At 56.9% G+C, this 20,360-nt stretch overlaps 2 protein-coding genes and 1 non-coding gene across 3 annotated transcripts; 1 reads left to right on the top strand and 2 right to left on the bottom strand.

Annotated features, from left to right (window-relative positions):
* Nucleotides 1–1,950: 1,950 nt before the first annotated feature.
* Nucleotides 1,951–4,691, top strand: CISD3 (CDGSH iron sulfur domain 3). Its single transcript, XM_065897805.1, has 4 exons — nt 1,951–1,989; nt 2,327–2,362; nt 2,916–3,035; nt 4,512–4,691. The coding sequence occupies exons 1-4, from the start codon at nt 1,951–1,953 to the stop codon at nt 4,689–4,691; spliced, it is 375 nt and encodes a 124-aa protein (XP_065753877.1).
* Nucleotides 4,692–5,087: 396 nt separating this feature from the next.
* PCGF2 (polycomb group ring finger 2) lies at nt 5,088–10,432 on the bottom strand. Its single transcript, XM_065897085.1, has 9 exons — nt 10,319–10,432; nt 9,606–9,702; nt 9,249–9,304; nt 9,111–9,161; nt 8,798–8,906; nt 8,571–8,625; nt 8,385–8,480; nt 7,273–7,353; nt 5,088–6,774 (listed from the first exon to the last, which is right to left on the bottom strand). Exons 1-9 carry the CDS (start codon nt 10,428–10,430, stop codon nt 6,397–6,399), a joined length of 1,035 nt encoding a protein of 344 aa, XP_065753157.1. The 5' UTR covers nt 10,431–10,432; the 3' UTR covers nt 5,088–6,396.
* Nucleotides 10,433–19,941: 9,509 nt separating this feature from the next.
* On the bottom strand, nt 19,942–20,015 carry TRNAN-GUU (transfer RNA asparagine (anticodon GUU)). Its single transcript has one exon. It is a non-coding gene; the product is annotated as a tRNA-Asn (tRNA).
* Between the last annotated feature and the right edge of the window lie 345 nt (nt 20,016–20,360).

The raw sequence follows: 20,360 nt of genomic DNA, 5'->3' as shown, positions 1-20,360 counted from the left end.
AGGTGTGATTGCAGTGTGCATGCAGAGCCGCTGTCTGGCCTTGAGGTCACAACTAGTGCACGAATGTCAGAGCTGGAAGGGACCTGTCTTTAGGTGACTTTTGAGCCAGCTCGTTGCTTCACAGGTGATAGCTCCAAGCCTAGGAGGGGCAGGGGCTCAGGGGCAGAGCCAGGACCAGCCCTCAGGACCTTGGCCTCCCGGTCCTCGGCTCTCCTGTCCCACCGCGCTGCCTCCTTGTGGCTGTCCGTCTGTCCCTGTGTGTGTGATGCGGGGTGTGAGTGCAGGGCTGTGCCGGGGTGGGGGGTATCTGTGAAGCACTGACTGTCTTAGCTCAGAGCTGATGGATCCTCTCCAGAGACAATGACACTTTAAAGGTTGCCTTTTCTTCTCTAAGTTTTTCCGATTTGTTTATGAGTTTTTCCCCTCAGACTCCTAGGTCTTTTGCTGCCTCCAGGTGCCCTACCCTTGAGGCCGATGAGAGCACCCCTGCCCACTCCTGTCCTGACTTCTAGGGAAGTACTCCTAGGAAGGGAGCCAGAGCCTGGGAAAGAGAAAGAGCCAGCTCTGAGAAAGGGTGACCTTCTCCACACTGCCCTTTCCCAAACTGGAAATGCAGACAAGTTTTCAAAGGCACAGGCTCCCCCTGCCAGCTTCCAGCATCTTCCTTGGTGTGTGGTGGGCCAGAGTTAAGGGTAGGCAGCTTGCTTCCAGTTCTCCTTTATCCCAATTTATTTCCTGGGGAGAGATGCCTGGAGGGATTAAGGTCACTTCAGTTGGGAATTTGCAGGAAAGCGGGGCATAGTACCCTGGCTCCCTCCGGTCACATCAAACCAGATTAAAAGTGTGTCTGGCTCCCAACCACTTTGACTTGATCTACTGAAAAGTTGGGGACTGAGGGCGTGCCTTCATTGCCCTTTGGTCACGTCCTTCAGCCCAACTTGGGACTTAGGTGGTGGGACTGGAGACCCAAACCCTGGCTCCTCGCCTGTCCCTGCCTTTCCGCCCCAGCCTGTCTCAATGTAGTAGACCCTTCCTAGGGGAGCAGGGAGGGGAAGCTACAGTTTGCAAACCCAGGGGCTCCTTTTTCATTCTTTCTAAAGCCTCCTTTATATCCTCAACCCAAAAGGCAATGCCCCTACCCTGTCACCTCCAAGCCTGGAATTGTGCATAACTCGGATCTTGTATCTTTGTATAACGGATGTTATTTGTACGAAGGGCAGTTCGTAAACAGCACTTGTTCTTTTAATAAAAGAATGTTTTACAAAAAAAAAACAAAAAAATCCAAAGAGACCCTGCTTTGTCTGGCTTTACTGAAGGGAAAGGGAGAGGGCGTGCCATCCGTGGGAGCCTTGGGAAGGGATCGGGGGTCGGGGGATGGTCAATGAACATTTCTTTAAGCACCTGGAATAGTAGTTCACAGACCAAAATGCACAACATACCCGAAATACCCTGCATATTGAAAACGCAGCTACCTGTGCCCCACCCATAAGAATGTAATGTATAGGCCTGGGCCAGGAGCGAATCCGATAAAACAAGCTCCCGAGGCGACAAGATGTGTCCGCACCGCGCTTCTAGAAGCACTGCCCTAAGGCTCCGCAAGAGAAAACGGTTCCGGTCAGGGTCCCCGCTCGCAAGTGGGGGGCCCGGGAGGCGCAGGCAAGGAAATGAGCGGCGATGCTCCGCGCGGGTCATTCGCAGACACGCGGGAACCAAAGGGGGCGCCGGAGAGCCCTCCACACCCCGGGGCCCCCTAGGCGGCTGCGGGGTCGGCTCCTCGGCCCGACTTCCGGCGGCTGGGGCTGGTCGGCTTGCGCAGGCCCGCGGCCCGCACCGCGCGAACCCCGCAGCGTCTTCCGGGCCGAGGCGGGGCCGGGCCGCTGGGAGGCGGGGAAGCGGGAAGGTGACCGGGGCGCGAGGCGGAGCCGGCGCGCTGGCGGCAGCGGGGCCGACATGGGCGGCGCGGGGGCGCTCCTGAGGCCGGCGGCCCTGGTGAGCAGCCGCGGCCCCGCCGGCCGGCCCCCGCGACTCCCCTCCCGAGCCCGCCCCGCCCGCCCGCCCGCCCCTCAGCTGAGCGTCCCTCAAGCCCCTACGTCGCCTGGTCCTTCGCAGCCCTCCCCGAGCGCCCGCTGGGTGCCAGCACCTCCCCCAGCAACTCCCGTTCCTCTCTTGGGACCCCTTATTCTTACCCTCGTATTTCTCCCACTCGCCTAAGCCCTGTCGTCTCTTCCCTCCCAAGTGAGTTCCCTCTGGAAGTCTTCCGCTTTCCGTTGACTTTATATTTTTCTGTTTCCAAACCACCGTCTTGCAATGCCTGCTTGCCTTGCAGAAGCTGAACCAGAGACGGGACATCACCTCCTGGCTGGTAAGTACTACCCACCAATACCCCGTTTCCACTTCTCTCTGCCCTAGTCCCCCAGGCCCAGAGACCCCAAAGGTAGAGACCAGAGGAGGGAACCAGAATGGGTCAGCCCTGCTTTGTAGATTTCAGCCTGAGACTGCCTTGTCCATAGCTACCTTCCCGATGGCTCAGGGGAGATAGAGTGGCAGGGAGCAGCCTTCTGCCCTGAGAACAGCGGTGCCTGATAAACCCAGCCCTAGGTGCAGCTACCCCCGCCTAGGCTGGCAGGATCCTGAGCCTCCCGTCCCTTGCACCCAGGTGAGAGCCAGGGTTTGAAAGGAAGGCCTGGACCCCGAAACCTATGTGCTTGCATGGCCTTGAAATCTCTTCTCTGTCTGGAGCTCAGGGGCCTTATGGTGTCCTGGGGGGAGTGTCCTTGCAGGGTGGCATCAGATCAGCCTCCTGCAGAGGAAGCCTGTCACCAGCCAAGGCTCTTGGGAAATTGGACAAGGCCACAGGCAAGAAAGTGCTTCCAGGGCATGAGCTGACCCTCACTCCCTCATCTTCTCTGCCACAGGCCCAATGGTTCCCCCAAACCCCAGCCAAGTCCGTGGTGGCCCTGAAAACACCCATCAAGGTGGAGCTGGTGGCTGGGAAAACCTACAGGTGGTGTGTGTGTGGCCACAGCAAGAAGCAGGTGAGAGACCTGTGTCCCCCTTCCCGTTGATACATGACACCTGTGGCTGGGGACGCTACATGTTGCCCAGGAACTCCCACCCAAGACGTTCCTCTTTTTCCCACACATACCTGAGGGACGACAAGGGAGACTGGGGGGGAGGGATACTCTCAGGCCAGCGCCACTCACAGCCCTGAGCTCACCGTTCTCTGCATCCCTCCTTCAGGATGCAGCCAGAAACTCAGTCCCGGGGCCGGTCGGGTGGAGCCAGGGTTCTGTCCTCCTCTTCCAGTGCTCCCTCCTTCTCAGAGGCTCCGGGGCTGTGCCCTGTCTCTCTCTCCCCTCTCTCCTTCTTCCTCCTAGGAAGCATCTGGGTCAAAGGTTCCCAGGCCTCGGACCCCAGCATTGGGCAGACTTTGCACAGCCTCTCTGGCCCTGTGTGCCCCTTCCTGGCATCTGCTCCTGAAAACCCTCCCTCAGTTTCTGTGAGGGAACTGGTTTCTTGCTGTCTTGTCAGCCTGGCGGCCTGCTCCCAACTCCTTCTCTCTTCTGCTCCAGGAGCCTTTCGTCCAGCAGGAATCTGCCCCATATTCTTAGCCTCCGGGGTCCCTTTCTTTCTTGAGTGGGCTCTGAACTGTGTTCCTCCAAGCGGCATGGCGTGGTGTCAGCAGCGCAGGGCCCCGAGTCCCGCTTTGCCACTGATTTGCTGTGGACTTCGAGCAGGTCCTCACGGGGGTGGCGCTGTGCAACCCACGGGTGAGGCCTAGCACAGGAGGGCCCTCTGTGCCTCTCTGCCTCTTGCCCTCTGGGACAGGCTGCTTATTTTTATCGGCACACTTCTCTCTTCCATTCTCCTATCCCACCCTGACTCCAAGGCCAAGAGGCCTTGGGTCCAGCTCTGCCACTAACTAACTAGCTAACCACCTCTCTGGGCCTGTTTCCATTACCCAGGAACACCTTCCAGGATGGAAGGGCATAGATGCTCACACCAGGCAGCCAGTTTGCTGTGGGACGTCCCCTTCCCCCCTTCCCAGTTACTTCCTGGAGCCAAACAAAATTGATACCCCAGTCTTAAAGCCCACCCAGAGAAGTTTTCACCCCAAGAACGTGGAGAAGGAAATGAATTTCATGAACCAATGGAGACTCAGAGCCATTAAAAACAAAAAACAAAAAACACCTATCAGCATAAACATGGCTGATACCTAAGGGCCCATTTCGCCTTGAAAATTCTGTTCTCGTGTCCTGGTCCTCCCTGTAAAGACTCATACTTACTGAACACTTTCTGCCGGCAGAGTGCATGGTAAGCATAATGCATTTTATTTTCTTGGGATGACGCTACTCTTTTTACTGTCACATTACAGATGAGACAGGTGTGGCAGCGACCACAGGCAGCATCACTTAGGAGTCTGGGCCCTGAGCCCCGTGTGCTGCTTCTCCCAGCCCTGCCCGGCCTCAGCAGGTGGGGTTGGGTCTCTAACTTTCTTTCTTTCCCTCCAGCCCTTCTGTGATGGCTCCCACTTCTTCAAACGCACTGGCCTATCCCCACTCAAGTTCAAGGCCCAGGAGACCCGCATGGTGGCGCTCTGTACCTGCAAGGCCACCCAGAAGCCCCCATACTGCGATGGCACCCACAGGAGTGAGCAGGTGCAGAAGGCAGAAGTGGGCTCCCCACTCTGAGGGGGCGGCTGCTGACCGGCCCAAGAAGGGATCACCCCAGGGACCCCAGTACCCGTAGCTGGCTCGTGAAGGACTTGCTCCCGTAACCCGAGGTCTCCAATCTGGGGTGGCTGGAACTGGCCCCTGCCCCAATGCCTGCTGGCAAAGATGGCATTAAATAGGCGTGCTGGCCCAGAGTGGCGTTCTTGTGGTCACTGGTGTGAGGGACATGACCGGTCCCCCTTCAGGATCTTAACATGGGCTGGGGACACCTGACTGGCCACAGGGAGGGGGCAGTTCAGGTTCACTCCATATAGGGTCCCCCAAGGCAGGCTGAGCCCAGAGACAAGAGGAGGAGGCCAGGGCACCCAGCCACCCTTTCCCTGTCCCCTCTATCCCAAAGAACTACAGGCTCTGGAGAGTATGCAGCATTTATTACAAAGCCAGGAGATACAGATGTCCCAGGAGGAGGATACAGCCATAGCACCTCAGACACAGGACGAGGTGTGAACACAGACAAACCCATTGGGGGACACCTGACCCCAAACACACAGGCTGTGATAGTCTTGCCTCCTCCCCTCGTCCCGATCTGACCTATGTCCATTGGAGGAAAAACTGGTGGGCAGGGGTCTGTTGGGGTCTGCCCCTCAGGGGGCAGACCACTTGACTTCTTGGGATGGAGCTGAGGTCAGATCTCACAGGTTCTGTCTTCTTGTGCTTTTAGGTGCCTATTGTTCTTTCCTGACTTGGCCTCAGCTGCGGGTGGGGAGGGCACTGGAGGACTGTTTGCCTTTGGCAAAATCTGGGGTCTGTGCTTATCTGAGGTCAACCCCCCCCCTTCCACCTCTCCACTACGGGCCCCGAGGTGAGACTTCCCCATCTGCCTTGCTAGTGCGGGCTCCTGGGTGGGGGGCGTGGAAGAAGGGGGTGAAGCGGTTTACAATGCTGACACCACAGTGGAAGTTCAAGGGCTGAGGTCTTCTGTGGCCTCAGTCTTCTTTTCCACAAGATAAATGATGCAAAGGCCACACACACGGGGGAAAAAAAAAAAAAGGCAGAACTATCTATTACACAAAGTTTCTACTGCAAGAGGAGGAGGTAAGGGAGATGCCCTCTCCACTGCCCACTTGCTCCTCAGAACCAGGGGATAGGCTGCATTTGTGAAAGGCACTGTCTTAGCAATTCTCTGGACATTCAACAATGGTGGGGGGGAGGGTACTGGTCAGGGTCAGGGCAGGACAGCAGCCAAGATGGGGAGAGAAGCAGGGTGGACCTCATACACAGCCAGTTCGAGTTGTGCCTAAAGCTTTGGGGGTTGGTGGGGGCCCCTCCAACACCGCATATGCCTTGGGATACAGGAGGAGGATGGGGCAGGGCTTCACCGAGCCTCAAGTGGCCCCACCAATCCACCTCTAGGCACCCCCAAAAAGAGCAGAGCAAATTACACAAGACCGCCTAAAATTGAGCACCCCATCCCCCACGCATACACACACACATCAAGTTTGTTTCCTGTGGCATTTAAATTAATCTGGTTGGTCCATAGAAAATAAGTATGTATATTTGGTTTTTCCTATGTACATATATATATAGATTTATTTATAAAACCCATCCCCGACCCCTAAGGTGGGGGGGAGCTGGGGAAAGTAGAAGAGGTGGAAAAGGGGGCCCAGAAAAAGTGGAGGGGTGGAGAGGCATAGCTGGAAAAGGAGGGAGAGGGTCCCTTTCCTCAAGTTAAGGGGGGCACGGGAGCTCCGTTGACAGTCATCTTGCGCCCCCTGCTGGTGGAAGGCGGTGTCTGCAGGCAGTTCGAGGTGCCCCCGTTGGCAGCTGTGGTGGCCCCACTGGCTGTGGCGGGGGGCGTGGGAGAGGTTGGGTGGGGGGCCGAGGGGCCATGGGAGCTGGGAGAGCCATGGGAGGGGGTGGCTGGGCTGGGCAGGGAGGAGGAGGTGGCCGGCAGGGTGGCAGGGCTGGGAGCCTTGTCGCTGACTGACTCACACTCAGATGCCCCGCTGGTATTGGTGCCCTCGGAGGGGGTGGGCGCTGTGGGCAAGGTGAGCCGCTTGCAGGCTGGCTGGACGCGATACTTGAGGGGGAGAGGGCCATTCTGCAGGGAGAGGGGAGGGGAGGGTGTCAGGAGAAAGAGGCTAATGGGGCGGCCACCCACCTTCACCCCACGGCACCCAAACAGGGAGAAGGGAAGGTCCAGGCCTTGGAGAGGAGAAAGACTGGATAGAGAGGAGGAGACACGCGACGTGGGACTGACCAAGCAAGGCCGGAGAGACAGGGGCACACAGAGACCCAGAGAAGAAGAGAGCGCACGTGAGACCAGAGACAGAAAAAGGAGAGAGGGAGGCCAAAGAGCAGAAGGCAAAGTTCACTCCTCCACACCCAACTGGGGCACGTGGTCTGCCCAGGGGTCCTGTTCTCCTTCTGAGTGCGGAAAGTCATCAGTGAGAGAGCGTCCGGAGGCGTACCTGGTGTGTGGCAGGCCACCCTGGACATGTCCAGCTCATGAGACGAGGGATAAACTGTCTGTGATTAGAGCAGGGTGGCCCACGTGATGGCCCAGTGTCCCCTTGCTGGCACCACCCCACCCACTCACCCGCCGCCAGGGGTAGATGTAGGCGATGTCCATGAGGGTGTAGTATTCCTTCAGCGGCTCGTCCTCATAGAGAACCTCAACCTGGAGGAGGGACGGGAGGACACAGCTCAAGCCTCCAGCTGTTTGGCAAAGAGGCTCCAAGCGGGTGGTCCCTCATTACTCTGGGGTTTCATGATGGATTCGACTTCCCTATCAGAGCCGTTCCAACATCACTCCTGACCAGCAGGTGGGAAGGGAAGATACCCACATCATCAACAGCCCCAGCCCCAGCCCCAGCAATCCACACGGTGGTCTGGGTCCCCTTCTATCTCTGGTATGTTCTCCAGAGGAGCTAACAGGCAAAGAAAAGGCCCAGGTGAGAAGGAACTTGTGGAGCAACGACTCTCACCCAGGCTGCACAGTGGAATCACACCAGTGCTTGGATCTCACTCCCAGAGATGGTTTTAACTGGTATGACATGAATCGAGTTTTAATCTCGATAAGCAACCCCTCACGTAATTCTGACATGTGGCAAAGTTTGGGATCCACTGTCCTAGAGCCTCAATAGTCCATGGACCAACAGCACCGGAAGCACCTGGGAGCTTGCCAGAAATGCAAAATCTACTCAATCAGAATCTTCATTTTGGGACTTCCCTGGCCGTCCAGTGGTTAGGACTCCGCACGCCTCTAGGCACAGCCAAAAAAAAAAAACAAAAAAAAACCCGCACCTGCATTTTAACAAGATCTCTAGGGGGCCACATACATATTCAAATTTGAGGAGCGACGTCCTCAAGCTCCTTGGCAATTTCAGACCAGCATTCCCACAGCCAGCTGGCCCACGTAAGGCCCTGCATTTTTACACACACACCTCTGCCATAGTTCTAAACGTGCAAGCATGTACACACACACACACACACACCATCTTGGTCTCCTGCACCTCTGCACACTGGCTTCAGCAGACGCAGACTGCCCCACCCCAATCTAGTTTTCAGTTACCCTTCTACACGGGCTCAATTACACAACCGTGCAGGCCCTTGGTGACACCCAGCCAGCCCTGAACAATGGCTGAGATGCACAGATTGTCAGATACATCCACACACGGACACGTTTTTCAAAAGGGCCCAGGGACTCACCTTGTACTTGCTGGGCACATCCATCTTGTTGCGGAGAAACTTGGCGAGATGCATGACAGTCATGGCTGCTGGGCATCGCAGGAAGCGCACCCCTGTCTGGTGGGGGAGAGGCACCCAAGGACTGGGGTCCACCCCGGCACTCTCTCCCAGCCCACACCCCGCTCCTGGGCAGGCCCCAGCACTCACTTTCTCCTTGTCACCATCCCCATTTTCCAGGGGGCCCTTCTTCTCTTCCCGGTCCCTGCAGAAGGAGAAGGAATGAAGCAAGGGAGACCCTGGTGCAGGCAGGATCTAACTGCACACATCCGGAAGGCCCTCCTGGAAGCACCCTTTCCTCCCAGGGGAATGGGGACAGCATGGGAGAAGGGACCCAGCCTAGGACCCCAAAAGGACCAGGCACGGGCCAGACTTGCCTGACGCCTTCATAGAACTCGATGGAGAGGCTGACAATCTCATCGTCGCTCAGAGCCCCCTTCTCCTGTTCCAGAACCTCACCACGGTCCTCGTTGGAGCCGTTGGGAACTGCGGAAGGAGAGAGCTCTGAGGCATCGGCCTAGGAGGCGGGGACAGGAGCCCCACCAAGGACCCAGGGATCTCAGAGCTCAGTGCGGTGAGTCCAGCCACTCCTGGGCTGGGGAGGCCGTGTGCGGTGCCCACCGGCCCTCCATGCATCTGGCCCTTATACCTGGGGCAGCACCACGCACACACACATGTGAACACACTCACCTTCTGTCAGGGGGTAAGCTGCGTAGAAATCCCGCCTCCGTTTCATCTCATCTAGAAGAGAGGGAGCAGGCTGAGGCGGGGGGCAACATGCTTGAGCAGTGGTGGGGGGGGTGGCAGGACAACGAAGGGTGTAGGTACCTTTAAAAAGCCCAGGGACCAATTTGTAGACGATGTCTTGAAGGGTTTTGTCAGATCTGGAAAGAAGTACACAGGGGCCTGCTGGCAACCACGTCACCCCGACTCTCCAGCCTGGGGCCCCTTCTTCCCACCTCCCTTCCTGAGACCCAGGGCCCAGGCATGGGGGTCCCTAGAGGCCTTGTCTCTACCTCTCTAGAATTTCTCAGCTGGATACACCCCTGAGGGAAGGAAGGGGATTCAGTCCATGCCTGGTGCTTCTCCACCTGCCATCCTGGCTTCAGGAAGCAAGGAGGGCTGGGGGACAGAGGGCAGCTGCCCCAGAGAACGGGCGGGGACAGGAGGAAGTGCTGGGCCCACCTGATGCTCAGCAGCGGCCGGGTTTTGTGGACCTGTACATCGCACATGGGGCAGTACTTGTTGGTCTCCAGGTAGCGCACAATGCAGGTTTTGCAGACTTGGCGGAGGGGTGTGGAGAGAGGAGGAAGAGTCAGAGTCCCCTTCATCACCCAGGACCAGCCCCCATGCCCCCTGCTCGGGTTCAGGTATCCCCTCTTCTCCACCTTGTTCCCGCAGCTCAGGCCTGTTCAAAGACCCAACACAGTCCTGTCTCGCACAGATGGCAACTACCCCTTGTCATCCATCCTTGGGGGAGGACAGGTGTGTGTGTGTGTGTGTGTGTGTGTGTGTGTGTGTGTGTGTGTGTGTGTGTGTAGCCAGTGTCATGTACCATGCACGAGGTGAGCCCCAAGTCCCAAGCCCCCCGGACGGAGTGCTAAACAATAGCCAAACTATTAGACACCCTATCCCAGGGTCCTCGACCCCCAGCCACAAGCCCGTGGTGCACACCAGGGCACCTGCACCTTCCGGGAGTGCAATTTCAGCCACAGAGATTCAAGGAGAGAACTGAGATTTCAGGTAAAATTCCCCAAATGAACTTCTGAGCTGAACCCTCCAGTGTCCCCTCCAAGGCAGCCTCTCAGGGACCTGGGACCCTCACCAGACACATGGACGTATTTGCTCTTCAGGGCAGAGGCCACCCACCCGAGGAGCAGCCCCTCGACTCAACTCACAGGAATGCAAGCACTCCACGATGGTAGTGGCATCGATGAAGTACCCCCCGCAGAGGGCACACATGAGGTGAGGGTTCAGCTCCGTGATTTTAATCCGTGTGGTCCGATGCATGATGCCGGGGTGGGGGGCAGGGGACTGGGGAGCGTCACCCTGGGGAACAAACATGGAATCAGGAACCCACAGAGCCAAGAGCCCCTCCCACACTCTACTCCACCTGCCCCACAAGCGACACCGCTGCTGGGCCCAAGGCCCTTCCTTTCCCTTTAAGGCCGGACAGGGTGCACATGTGGGGATGGTTCTTTCTGACCCCCTGTGAGTGTTCACTGGGTGCCAGGGGCTCTGGAGATCTCACGACCTTGAGCAACAAGGTCAGGTTCTATCTCAGGACAGCAGAAAGACTGAGGTTAGACCACAGGAAGTACTACTCAACTCTCCAGAGGATGTGGGGAGGCATGAAAATGGAAGAGAATGGAGTTTTTAAAAATCTCCCTGATCCCAATCCATATTCACTCAAGTGAACTCACTAGGAGCTATGAGGAAACTTAGACATCTGACTGGGTCCTTCTAATCCATCCTACCGTCCTTCCATCCCATCACTCCTTCTCCAGGACGCGTTCCCTGGAAACACTGGGGGCACATCCGCCCTAAGGCTGAAGGGGGCACCCCATAACTCATCCTTGCACTGCTGCATCCAGCCCCAGCCCCGGAGCAGCTCCCTGGAAATGCACCATATGCTGACCATGCAGGTTCTAGGCCTGGTGCTCAAGCAGGAAGTACTGAGGATGGTCCTTATGTGCCCAAAGTTGGGAACACACGGCTCCAACCCGCCCCCTGGCCCAGCCCTGGACTCTGCAGGTTAACTGCAAAGTCTGGGCAAAAAGACTGCTACTGCCCCTTCCACAGGAAGGCCACCATGTGCCCCGACAAAGAGCCTGCTGCACGCTGCCCCTCCCAGGCACACGCAGGAATCTCCCCACGTGGGCACTGCTACCCACCCGCTGTATCCTGTCTGCAACCCGGCCACAAGCTGCCCAGTGACAGACCACAGGCTCTCAGAGATGCCTGCCAAAGCTATGCAGAAAGTTCTCCCCACAGCCCACCAAGTGCCCAGCCAGGCCCGGGCGGGGTCCGGGGAGGAAGGGCACAGCCCAGGTCTGGACTGGCTGACGTGCTTACTTCTTGGTGTAGAAATCCAGCCTGCACCCAGGAGCGATGGCACCTCCCTCCTCTTTCCCAGAGTAGAAGCCCAAGGGGCAAGGCTGGGGAGGGCGGCCAAGTCCCGACAGCTCTTTTACAACATACATCCTTCTCTCCTTTCCAGAAAGATTTCTAAAGCCAACACATTGGGTTTTCTAGGACCCAAAATTCACAGCTGGGAATCAGCAGTTTCTATAGAGACCCCAGAATGAGTTTGGCCAGGACCCAAACAGCCAACAGAGGCTGGCCAGAGACCGAAAGAGATGGAGAGACACAAAGGCCACATGTGAGAGAGACACCAAGTTACAGGGCAGACGGAGAGGAACAAGCAAGCCCAGAGCCAGCGGAGACGCGGCGGCCAAGACCAGCAGACATGGCCCGAGGAAGGAAAGGGGTTCCCGCCTCCCCTCAGCCAGCTCTCCCTGCACGGGTCCCCTCTTCATAATTATGTAGAAGCCTTGCTGGCTACTACACTGTTTGGTCGTTCCCATAGTAACCCCTGGCAAGATGCCCAAATATTATTACAACCATCCAGAGGAGGGAACAAACTCCAAGTGGCTGACTCGCTGAGCGTGTGTAATATCCATCGGATGCGTACATGCTGCTGGACCTCCAACGGTACTTCATGTGACTGCTTGCCCCATGTGTGTGCCTTGTCCAGATGAATCTCAGGGTGTGTGTGCACAGCCAGAAACAAAACATTTGGGGGTCTGATAATGTATGAGGGTCCTGGTTGCTATTGGCAAATCTCATGCCTTCTTTTCTGTCTCTCACACACACTCTCTCACACACACACACACACACGCACGCTTCACACTGCCTTAGCTACCTCATTCACATACTCACTGTGTTTTCAAAACAGACACTTGCTTTTAAGAACTGTCATGCAGTTCCTTCCAGGCCAACTGTGGCCTCAACATGCGAGAGCTCCTAAGCAAATGGCCGTGACCCTCACCCTCTCACTTCTGCAAGCACTCAGACCAAGACTACCCCTCAAGCTCTGTTCTGGATGCACGGGTGAAGGCGAGAGCTGTGGTGCTTACTGGATGAAATGTTCCTCCTTCTCCCTTTAAGAAATGAGCTCCCTTGCCAAACTCCCTGCTCCCCCTGCCCCATCCCCAGGGGCCTCAGACCTCTGGGGCTGGGGGTGGGGAGAAGCACTGATTGGTTCCTCACCCGATTACCATGGTTACCTGCAGGGCCCTGCCAGCAGGTACCAAGAACAACTGTAGACAGGAGCCCTGTTCCCTCACCCACTCACCATCTCTCCCCCCACGAGGCTCCAGGGCCCCACACCTCATACCCAGCTCCTCCCCAGCTGCAACTGGCTGGACCTCCAGCTCCCATCACCTTAGGGAAGAGCCTGAGGGTGAAGGAGAGGGAGAGACAAGTCCCAAGAAGCAGAAAAAGGGAGACCAAGGGCCATTTGGAAGTGGCCCTGTGGAGCTCTGGAGGCTTTCACAGGTCAGTACTGACCACATCCACACAGTGGACCTGAGCACTGTTTCCCACCCACAATACCTCCCCCAACCGGGGGGCAAGTCCTTCAATATCTTCTGTCCCCAAACCACTGTCTTTGCAAGGGCATCATGGTGGAACAGCCCTTGCTCCTGGCCCCTGGTGCCCCAGGTTTCAGCTATAGTGGCAGGAAAGGAGCTTGATCAGCACCCAATCCCAACTCCTCCTTGCCACCCAAGCCTGGCTTGTGTCTTTCCCCATTCTCAAAGTCCCCTACTTATAGAGATCACCGCCCATCTCTCCATTCTTACCAGTCTTTTTCTGGAAGCTCCCCGGTAATTTAGACTTCTCTCAGCGTTAGTTTTTTTTCTTTTTCCACTGCAGAAATAGCCAATCTCTGATAACCCAGAGGTTCCCTTCTGCTCCTTCAGATGCTCAGCTACAGAATTCTTTGCTCTGCTTTCCCTCCACATGAAATTCACCCAACTCCCTCACTAGAAAATCTCCAAGTCTTGGGAAGAGTCACTGAAGGTCACATCCAGACATCTAGAATGGCAGAGGTGGAAGGAATCTTATTAGAAAGCATCCTGTCTAGTCCTTTCATTTTACAGATGAAGAAACTCAGGAAGAAGTGACTTGTCTCAGGTCACGCAGTCACTCAGTGGCAGTTCTAGGACTAGACGCAGCCTGACTCCCGTTCCAGTGCTCTTTCCACACTGGCACCCAGGCCGGGCTTCCTACTCATCTAAGGAACCAATAAGCCTGGCCTGACTCCATCCAGGCATGCGGAAGGTAGAAGGACTCCAGGTTCCACAGAAGACCATTCAGTGAGCCATGTGGGCCAAAACATAACCAACAGCACACATTCTCGCCTTGAAAGAGAAAGAGGGGGCAGAGGCAAATGGCCTCACCCAATTTTCCTGATACAGATATGGAAGCAGGCTCTGTGGAAGCTCAGTGAGCCAGACTGTACTGGGTCCCAGGAGTTTGGGTTCAGTTGTGCAAGCCTGTGTATTTGTGTGTGTGTAGGGAGAGTAGGGAGTGGAGGTCTGTCTGGGACGCTGTCAAACTCTCAATGTTCCCTGATCCTTGACCTTGGGTGGAGGATCTGCGCCTCCCACCAGCAGCATCAAAAAAGTCCTCTAGTCTCCTGAAGACAGGCTCACCCTACCTTCCCTCCCTTTCCCACCTCTCAGTTTCCTAAGATCAAACAAAGACAAAAATCCAAAATATACACAGATACACACTGCCAGATACACACACACATATGCACACACAGTCAGACACACCCCCTCCATTTCTCTCTCACATTCACAACACACAAGGCCAGACACTTGGCCAGACACACACACAGAAACACCCCATCACACATAGAGCCAGACCAGAGCCAGGCCCACGCTTGCCAGATGTACAAGCCACCCCCACCCACCCCAGGAGCACAGAGTCTGACATCCCTGCCTGAAACCAGAGCTGCAAACACACACCACCCTTCTGTGCATCCCCGGTCTACCGAGGGTAAATTATAACATAAGTCTTCCAGCAACAAAGGCAGTGCAGCTCCCGGCCTTGCTCTGGGGGCCAGAGGCTGGAGGAGTGGGGTGGGCATCCAACCTGCACGAAGATGTCACCTCTTCCTGTTCAGGCTCTCTCCATTCCCATGGCAACAGCTCCATCAAACAAGATCTCCCAGGGAAGACCAGAAGCAGGAGAGAGCACCCCCCACAAAGACTTCAACTTGAACCCCACCCAGCTACACTCTGGATCCCAAGTCCCAAGTCTCACCTCAGGCCTGTTTCCTGCCTCATTCCAAAGACAGCTCTAAGACCTCAACCCCCAACTCCAAACCAGGAAACCCCGGGGAAAACCTCCCCACCGAAAAGCTATAACAGAGCTGCCTTTATGCTCCTTCTCCGAGTACTAGCACCTTGGAACAGAGTGGAGAGGGGGAGGAAGAGAAATTATAGAGTTTCAGGAACAGATGCAAACTGCAAGAGGCCCAGAGAAGGAGGCTTAAGAACGGAGTGGGAGACAACCAGGAGACCCACCCCCCGCCCCCAGCGACAGGGAGCCCTGGAGACTGAGGCAGCACGTCGGGGGTGGGGGGTGGGGGCTCTCTGAGAGACAAAGACCAGGGGGAAGCGCGGGGCAACGCTTCCACGATATTTACAGGCAAATTCACCATCCCCAGGCCTCCTCCTTCCCCACCTCAAGCCATCCGGAGCAATTCTGGGCAGACGGGGTTAGTGGGGGAGGGAGAGAGGCATGCCTGGGCCCCCCCGTGGAGACAGGAGGGACAGGGGTGTCTGCTCGCCGAGGGGTCCCATTCTCTCAGAAATAGAAGCAGGAGGACCTAGGAAAGGAGGGGGCAGCCGGGCTCCCCAGTGGAAGACCGGCCAGCCCCATCTTGCATCTGCGGGCGATAGGAAATATCGCGATAAATCTTCCCCATCTCCATTCTACTCGCTCCACCCCGGCATCCCCAGGAACCTGGGTCAGAATATCAGAGACCCCAGTCACCGGGTGGCCGCTCCTACCTTCCCTAGAGCCAAACTTTCGGCGGGGCCCGAGGAGGGGTGTTCCGGAGAAAGAGGCTCCGCCGAGGTGGCTCGGGGAGGGGAGGGGCGGGGCGCCCAGTCCCGGGATGGCGGGGTGAAAGGGACCGACTGGGGGAGGTGCCCGAGACGACCGGTCCCGGCAGGGAAGAGCGCCCTCCCCCGGCCCCGCAGCAATCGAAAAGCTCGTCCCCTTCCTCCCCGCTTCAAGTCCTCGCGCGTCCACTACGCCCCGGTGCCCAACGAAGAAACCGAGAGCGACCCCTCCCCAAACCGAAAGGAGTAGTGGGAGAGGTCCAGGAGCTGAGCTGGCTCGCGGGGAGGGCTAGGGGGGCAGAGATCCGCCCCAGCGCGGAGCCCCAAAGCCCTTGTGGCTGCCTCGGACCCTCCCCCTCGCTACCTCGGGAGCAGGGTCTAGGGGGCCTGAGGCACAAAGAGGTGGTGGTCGAGGGAGACGCCAAATCGTTAAAAGGGGAATGCACTTCGGCCATCTTGGAAGGGAGGAAAAGGAGAGAGAAAAAAGGGAGAAAGAAAGGCGGACGGGGCGAGCTAGGACAGGGGCCGGCGGGGGTGGGGCGGAGACGCGAGAAGGCCTGGCTCAGAACCTACCCCCACAGGGGTTTGTAAAGAAGGAGGTACCGGCTCCCAGTCCCCAGATGGTTACGGGGTAGGAGAAGGAGGGAGAGGGGAGTCCGCGTCCGCTTACCTGGGTTCGGGGTCCGGTGGGTCTCGGGGAGGGGGGGATGGGAGGGAGGGAGGGAAGGGAGGGGAGGGGGGCCGCAGCCGTGTCGCTCGCTCGGGCGGCGAGAGGGGAGAAACCTACGGTAAGAAAGGAGTTTGTGAAAGCGGTTTGGGGTGGGAGGGAGAGAGGGGAGGGGAGGGGAGGGGACGGAGGGGGGAGGGGAGGGACCAGAGTTCGGAGGCGGGGGGGAGACAAAATGGCTTTTTTCCTCCAGACAAGAGTAGGTCCCGCCCACCACTCACCCACGTGACCTCATTCCTTCAGGGTGTTTGCGGAGAGGGGAAGAGGAGGGGGGGAGAGGCTAACAAGGCTGCGCCCCCAACCGGGTGCCGGGCCCCCCAAAACTAGACCACGACCTCACCCTTCCTCAACTAACCCTTGCCCCCAAAATATGTGTGCGCCCCCCCTACCCCCTGACCCTGCGATCCTCCCCCCTAGCTGGAGCGCCTGGAAAATGGTGAGATGAGGACTGGGCTGAAATGTGGCTCGCTCTGCAGCCCTCCACCCCTCGGCCGCGATCTAAGGGCAATGTGCTCAGGCGGGGGACGCGACGCTTCTGGCCACAAGTCTGGGTTATTTTCATTCACTTAAGTGACACTCCCTTGAAATTAATAACTGCATGGGTGAGAGCGAGCGTCTCCTCCCCTCTCCCCTTGCCCTCTCGGCGGCCCGATCGGCGGCTCTGAAACGCTGCGCCCGAGACCCGGCCCGGGCGCTTCGGGGGAGCAAACCGCCGGGAGGACGGAGGCAGAGGCCTGGAGGGACGTCTCGCGGCGAGGGGTCGGTTTGCTGTGGTGGAGGCTGGCGCCTCCGGTGTGCTCGGTCAAGATCGGAACGCAACCTGGACCGGGAGGCAAGCTGAAGACGTCAGCTCAGGCTCCGGGGCCGGGACACAGTAACCCGGCCTAACGCGAGAGGCCCGAATGCACTCGAAAACAAGGCGCCGGGGCTCGGAAGTGGGCCCGCGCTTTTTTCCTGCCGGGCACTTATTCCCGCATTTTTCGCCCGCGCGCCGATTGCGCCCCGACCTCTGCAAGGTTGGTGCGCCTCGCTCGCTCAGGCGGCGGGAGGAGTCCGGCGAGCGCAGAGGCGGCTGATGCCCTCCTACTCCGATCGTTGCTCCGGGCTCCGGTACCCTGTGGCTCCCGCCGGAGGAGAAGACTAGGAGGGAGCTTGGAAAACCTTGGAGCAGCAGCTGAGGCCGGCACCGAGGAAGCCGATCGATACTACGTTATGGAGACTAGCGTGGGCCCGCCTCATTAGATTAGGACGGTCGATTCGCGTATTCGTTATTCAGGATTGATTAGGGATGATCATTATGTCAGTCACTCCAAAGAGCTCGATTAGCCGGCCAGAAGCGCCATTAAGCGCACTGGCGGTGGGTGGGTCAAGTTAGGAAATTAGGAAACGAATCTTCAGCAAGCATCCGACGGCCTTCCTCTTCCTCCTTCCCTCCTCTTTCGCAGCCCAGGCAGACCCGAAGCTGAGGCCACCGTGCTGAATGCTTTCACCCTTTGGCTGGCGACCAGAAGACCTGCGGACACTGGCCGCCAAGCGACCCGAGCTTCAGTCTTTGGCGCACACCCACCGAGTGGGGGCGAGGAGGAAGAGGAAGGGCTGGAGAGATTTCCGCCCAGAGGGGGTGGTCTGAGAACCCGCGGGAGCTGGGCCGGGGAGGATTCGGTCACCTGCTCTCCTTTCCTTCCTTGTGCGGGGAGACCGGGAGTTCGCCGCCCTTCACGGAAAGGGGGCTCTTGGCGTGGACACGCCCACTGTCCCTGGGGCAAGTGTGTTGCTGGCATCCTGGACTCTGCCTGGGAAGGCTAGCGCATCCTCTACGGTCCCCCAGTCACCCTGCGGGGAGGGGAGTGCAGCAGTAAGGACTCCTGGTCTGCCACTCCTTTCGGGCTAGAAGATCCCGGGCAAGGGAAACCTGTAGGGGTTTCGCGAAGGTCTCGGTCTCACCCATGATCCACAGGGGGCACCCAGGGGCTGTCTTGGATGAAGGTGGGAGGATATCAGCTACTGGGAAGAAGGCTGACGTCCCTCTGAGTCCCCACTGCAGCCCTTTAATCCTGGAGTGCTGCCCAAGGGGACGACTGTGCTCACCGGGAATCCGTTCATTTGTTCCTCAGACAGTTATTAAGCGCCAATCACGAGCAAAAACACAACACAGAAGACCCCACTACCCACTAAAGCTTCATTTTAATCACTTCCATCACTTTCCAGTCCCCATATCCCTGGCCTTTCTGGCTTTATCAGGAGAACCTCTGACCAAACCTTTCTCACTTCTGAAGTTCCCAGGTTTCCCGACAAAGAAGTACCTGTCCTGTGCCATTGTCAAAGACTACACTAAGCGCAGGGGATATAAAGCTGATGAGCCGGGCTTTTGCCCCACAGGGTGCTCACAGGCCGGCGGGGGCAAGTGGGAGGGTTACGCAGCCTGTCCCGTTAGCTTTCACGGGCACTGTGTATCTTTCCGTTTGTCACTTACCGCCCCCCACCCCCGCCCCTGTAAGCTCGAGGTAAGGGTGGGTGAGCACTGGGGAAGGCTTTCAGAGAGGCTTCCTCTGAGCCCAGTCTTGAGGAGACACCAAATGTGGAAGGGAACTGCTTGAGAGAGTCCTTAGCTTAGCTCCACTTAAAAGCGGAGGCTCCCACTCCCAGCCCAGGGAGGCACCTCTGGCGGACGTGAGATGCCAAAGCTTCCCCTCCGTTGGGTTAGTTGTAGTATTTCAGGAGGTCACCTAGCTGACAAACTCTTCATCAGAAGAGTCACTGTGTGTGTCATAGACTAGAAGTTTCCAGAGGGCAGGAACTCAGGAATCTAGGTAATTATTTCCAGCACATATACGAAGAGATACTGCGAGGATAAGATCTCCTGGAAGAGGATGACAATGGTAGGAGAGGGCAGCTCCTCTAGTGATATTATGACTATCTTTAACTGTGTTCTTTACTCCTTCTCTCTCCCCAAAACAATGTCCTTTGTCAGATTCTGCTTCTGTTTCCCCATCCTCTTCCCCACGTCTCTGTATTTCTAGAAAAAAACCTGTTTTGTTGATTTATTTTTTCTCATGCTTCTCATATTAACTGCTTCTCTTTTCCCTCTCTCCATTTTTTCCGGGTTTTCCTTCCACTCACCCGCCTATTTCTCTGTCGTGTCCCCTCTTTCTGTCTCTCTCCGTATATCACAGCTGTGTTCTTCCTTTCTCACCTTTCTCTTCATCCCTCAATTTGTCGCTGCCTTTGTCTCTCGCACTACTTTATTCCTTTCCGAATGTAATATTTCGAGATTGTAACATTGATTGAAGCAGACAATGTAAAACTGTTCAACCTCCACTGCAAATTCATTCTTTTTTTTTTTTTTTTTGCAAATTCATTCTTAATCCTACGAAAAATGCAACGTTAAACGTATTGCATGGTGAGACAAAAACCTGTCTTTGCCTTTCCTGCAATCCAGCTTGGGGGCGGGTGGGAGGTAGGCGGAGGAGGGAAGTGCTGGAGACATTATCCCGTCATTAACGGAACAACAACGAATTTTCAGTCACAACGACCCTCTGATTAGCTATAGAAAAAGTGTTGTCCGCTATTTCAATACAAAATTTGGCTTTTCAGCGGTTGGGAGAATAATTCACTTAGGTTTTCCTTTTCAGGGTGGAAAAAAAGTGGAAAGCGTCCCTGGGTGGGCTCGAACCACCAACCTTTCGGTTAACAGCCGAACGCGCTAACCGATTGCGCCACAGAGACGGCGGTAACTACTTGTGTCGCAGTGAGCCGAGTCAATGGGAGTGAGCCTGCGACAGCGCAGAATTCAGAAAATCCATAACCGGACTAAAGAAGTCAAACCCAAAGAAGGGTCCGGAACTGGGGAGGGGAGCAGGCGGGACGTGCTCGCCTCCCCTCCATTGGCTCGGGGGTGGCGGAAATCGTCGCCTGCCTCCTCTGGATCTTAAAGTTGGGGAAGCCCGTGATGTCTCTCTTTGGGGTGATCTGATATTGGGGATACGTGAAGTCGACCTGCTGAGAGTCCCCCAAAGCAGAACCACCTTCGGCTTCCAAACGTCCCCTTTGCAGCCCAATCCCTGCAGCCGC

The sequence above is a fragment of the Phocoena phocoena genome, chromosome 19 (genome assembly GCF_963924675.1).
Source record: "Phocoena phocoena chromosome 19, mPhoPho1.1, whole genome shotgun sequence".
NCBI classification, from domain to species: Eukaryota; Metazoa; Chordata; class Mammalia; order Artiodactyla; family Phocoenidae; genus Phocoena; species Phocoena phocoena.
The sequence above is the reverse complement of the archived record's forward strand: the minus strand, read 5'-3'. Positions and strand labels throughout refer to the sequence as shown.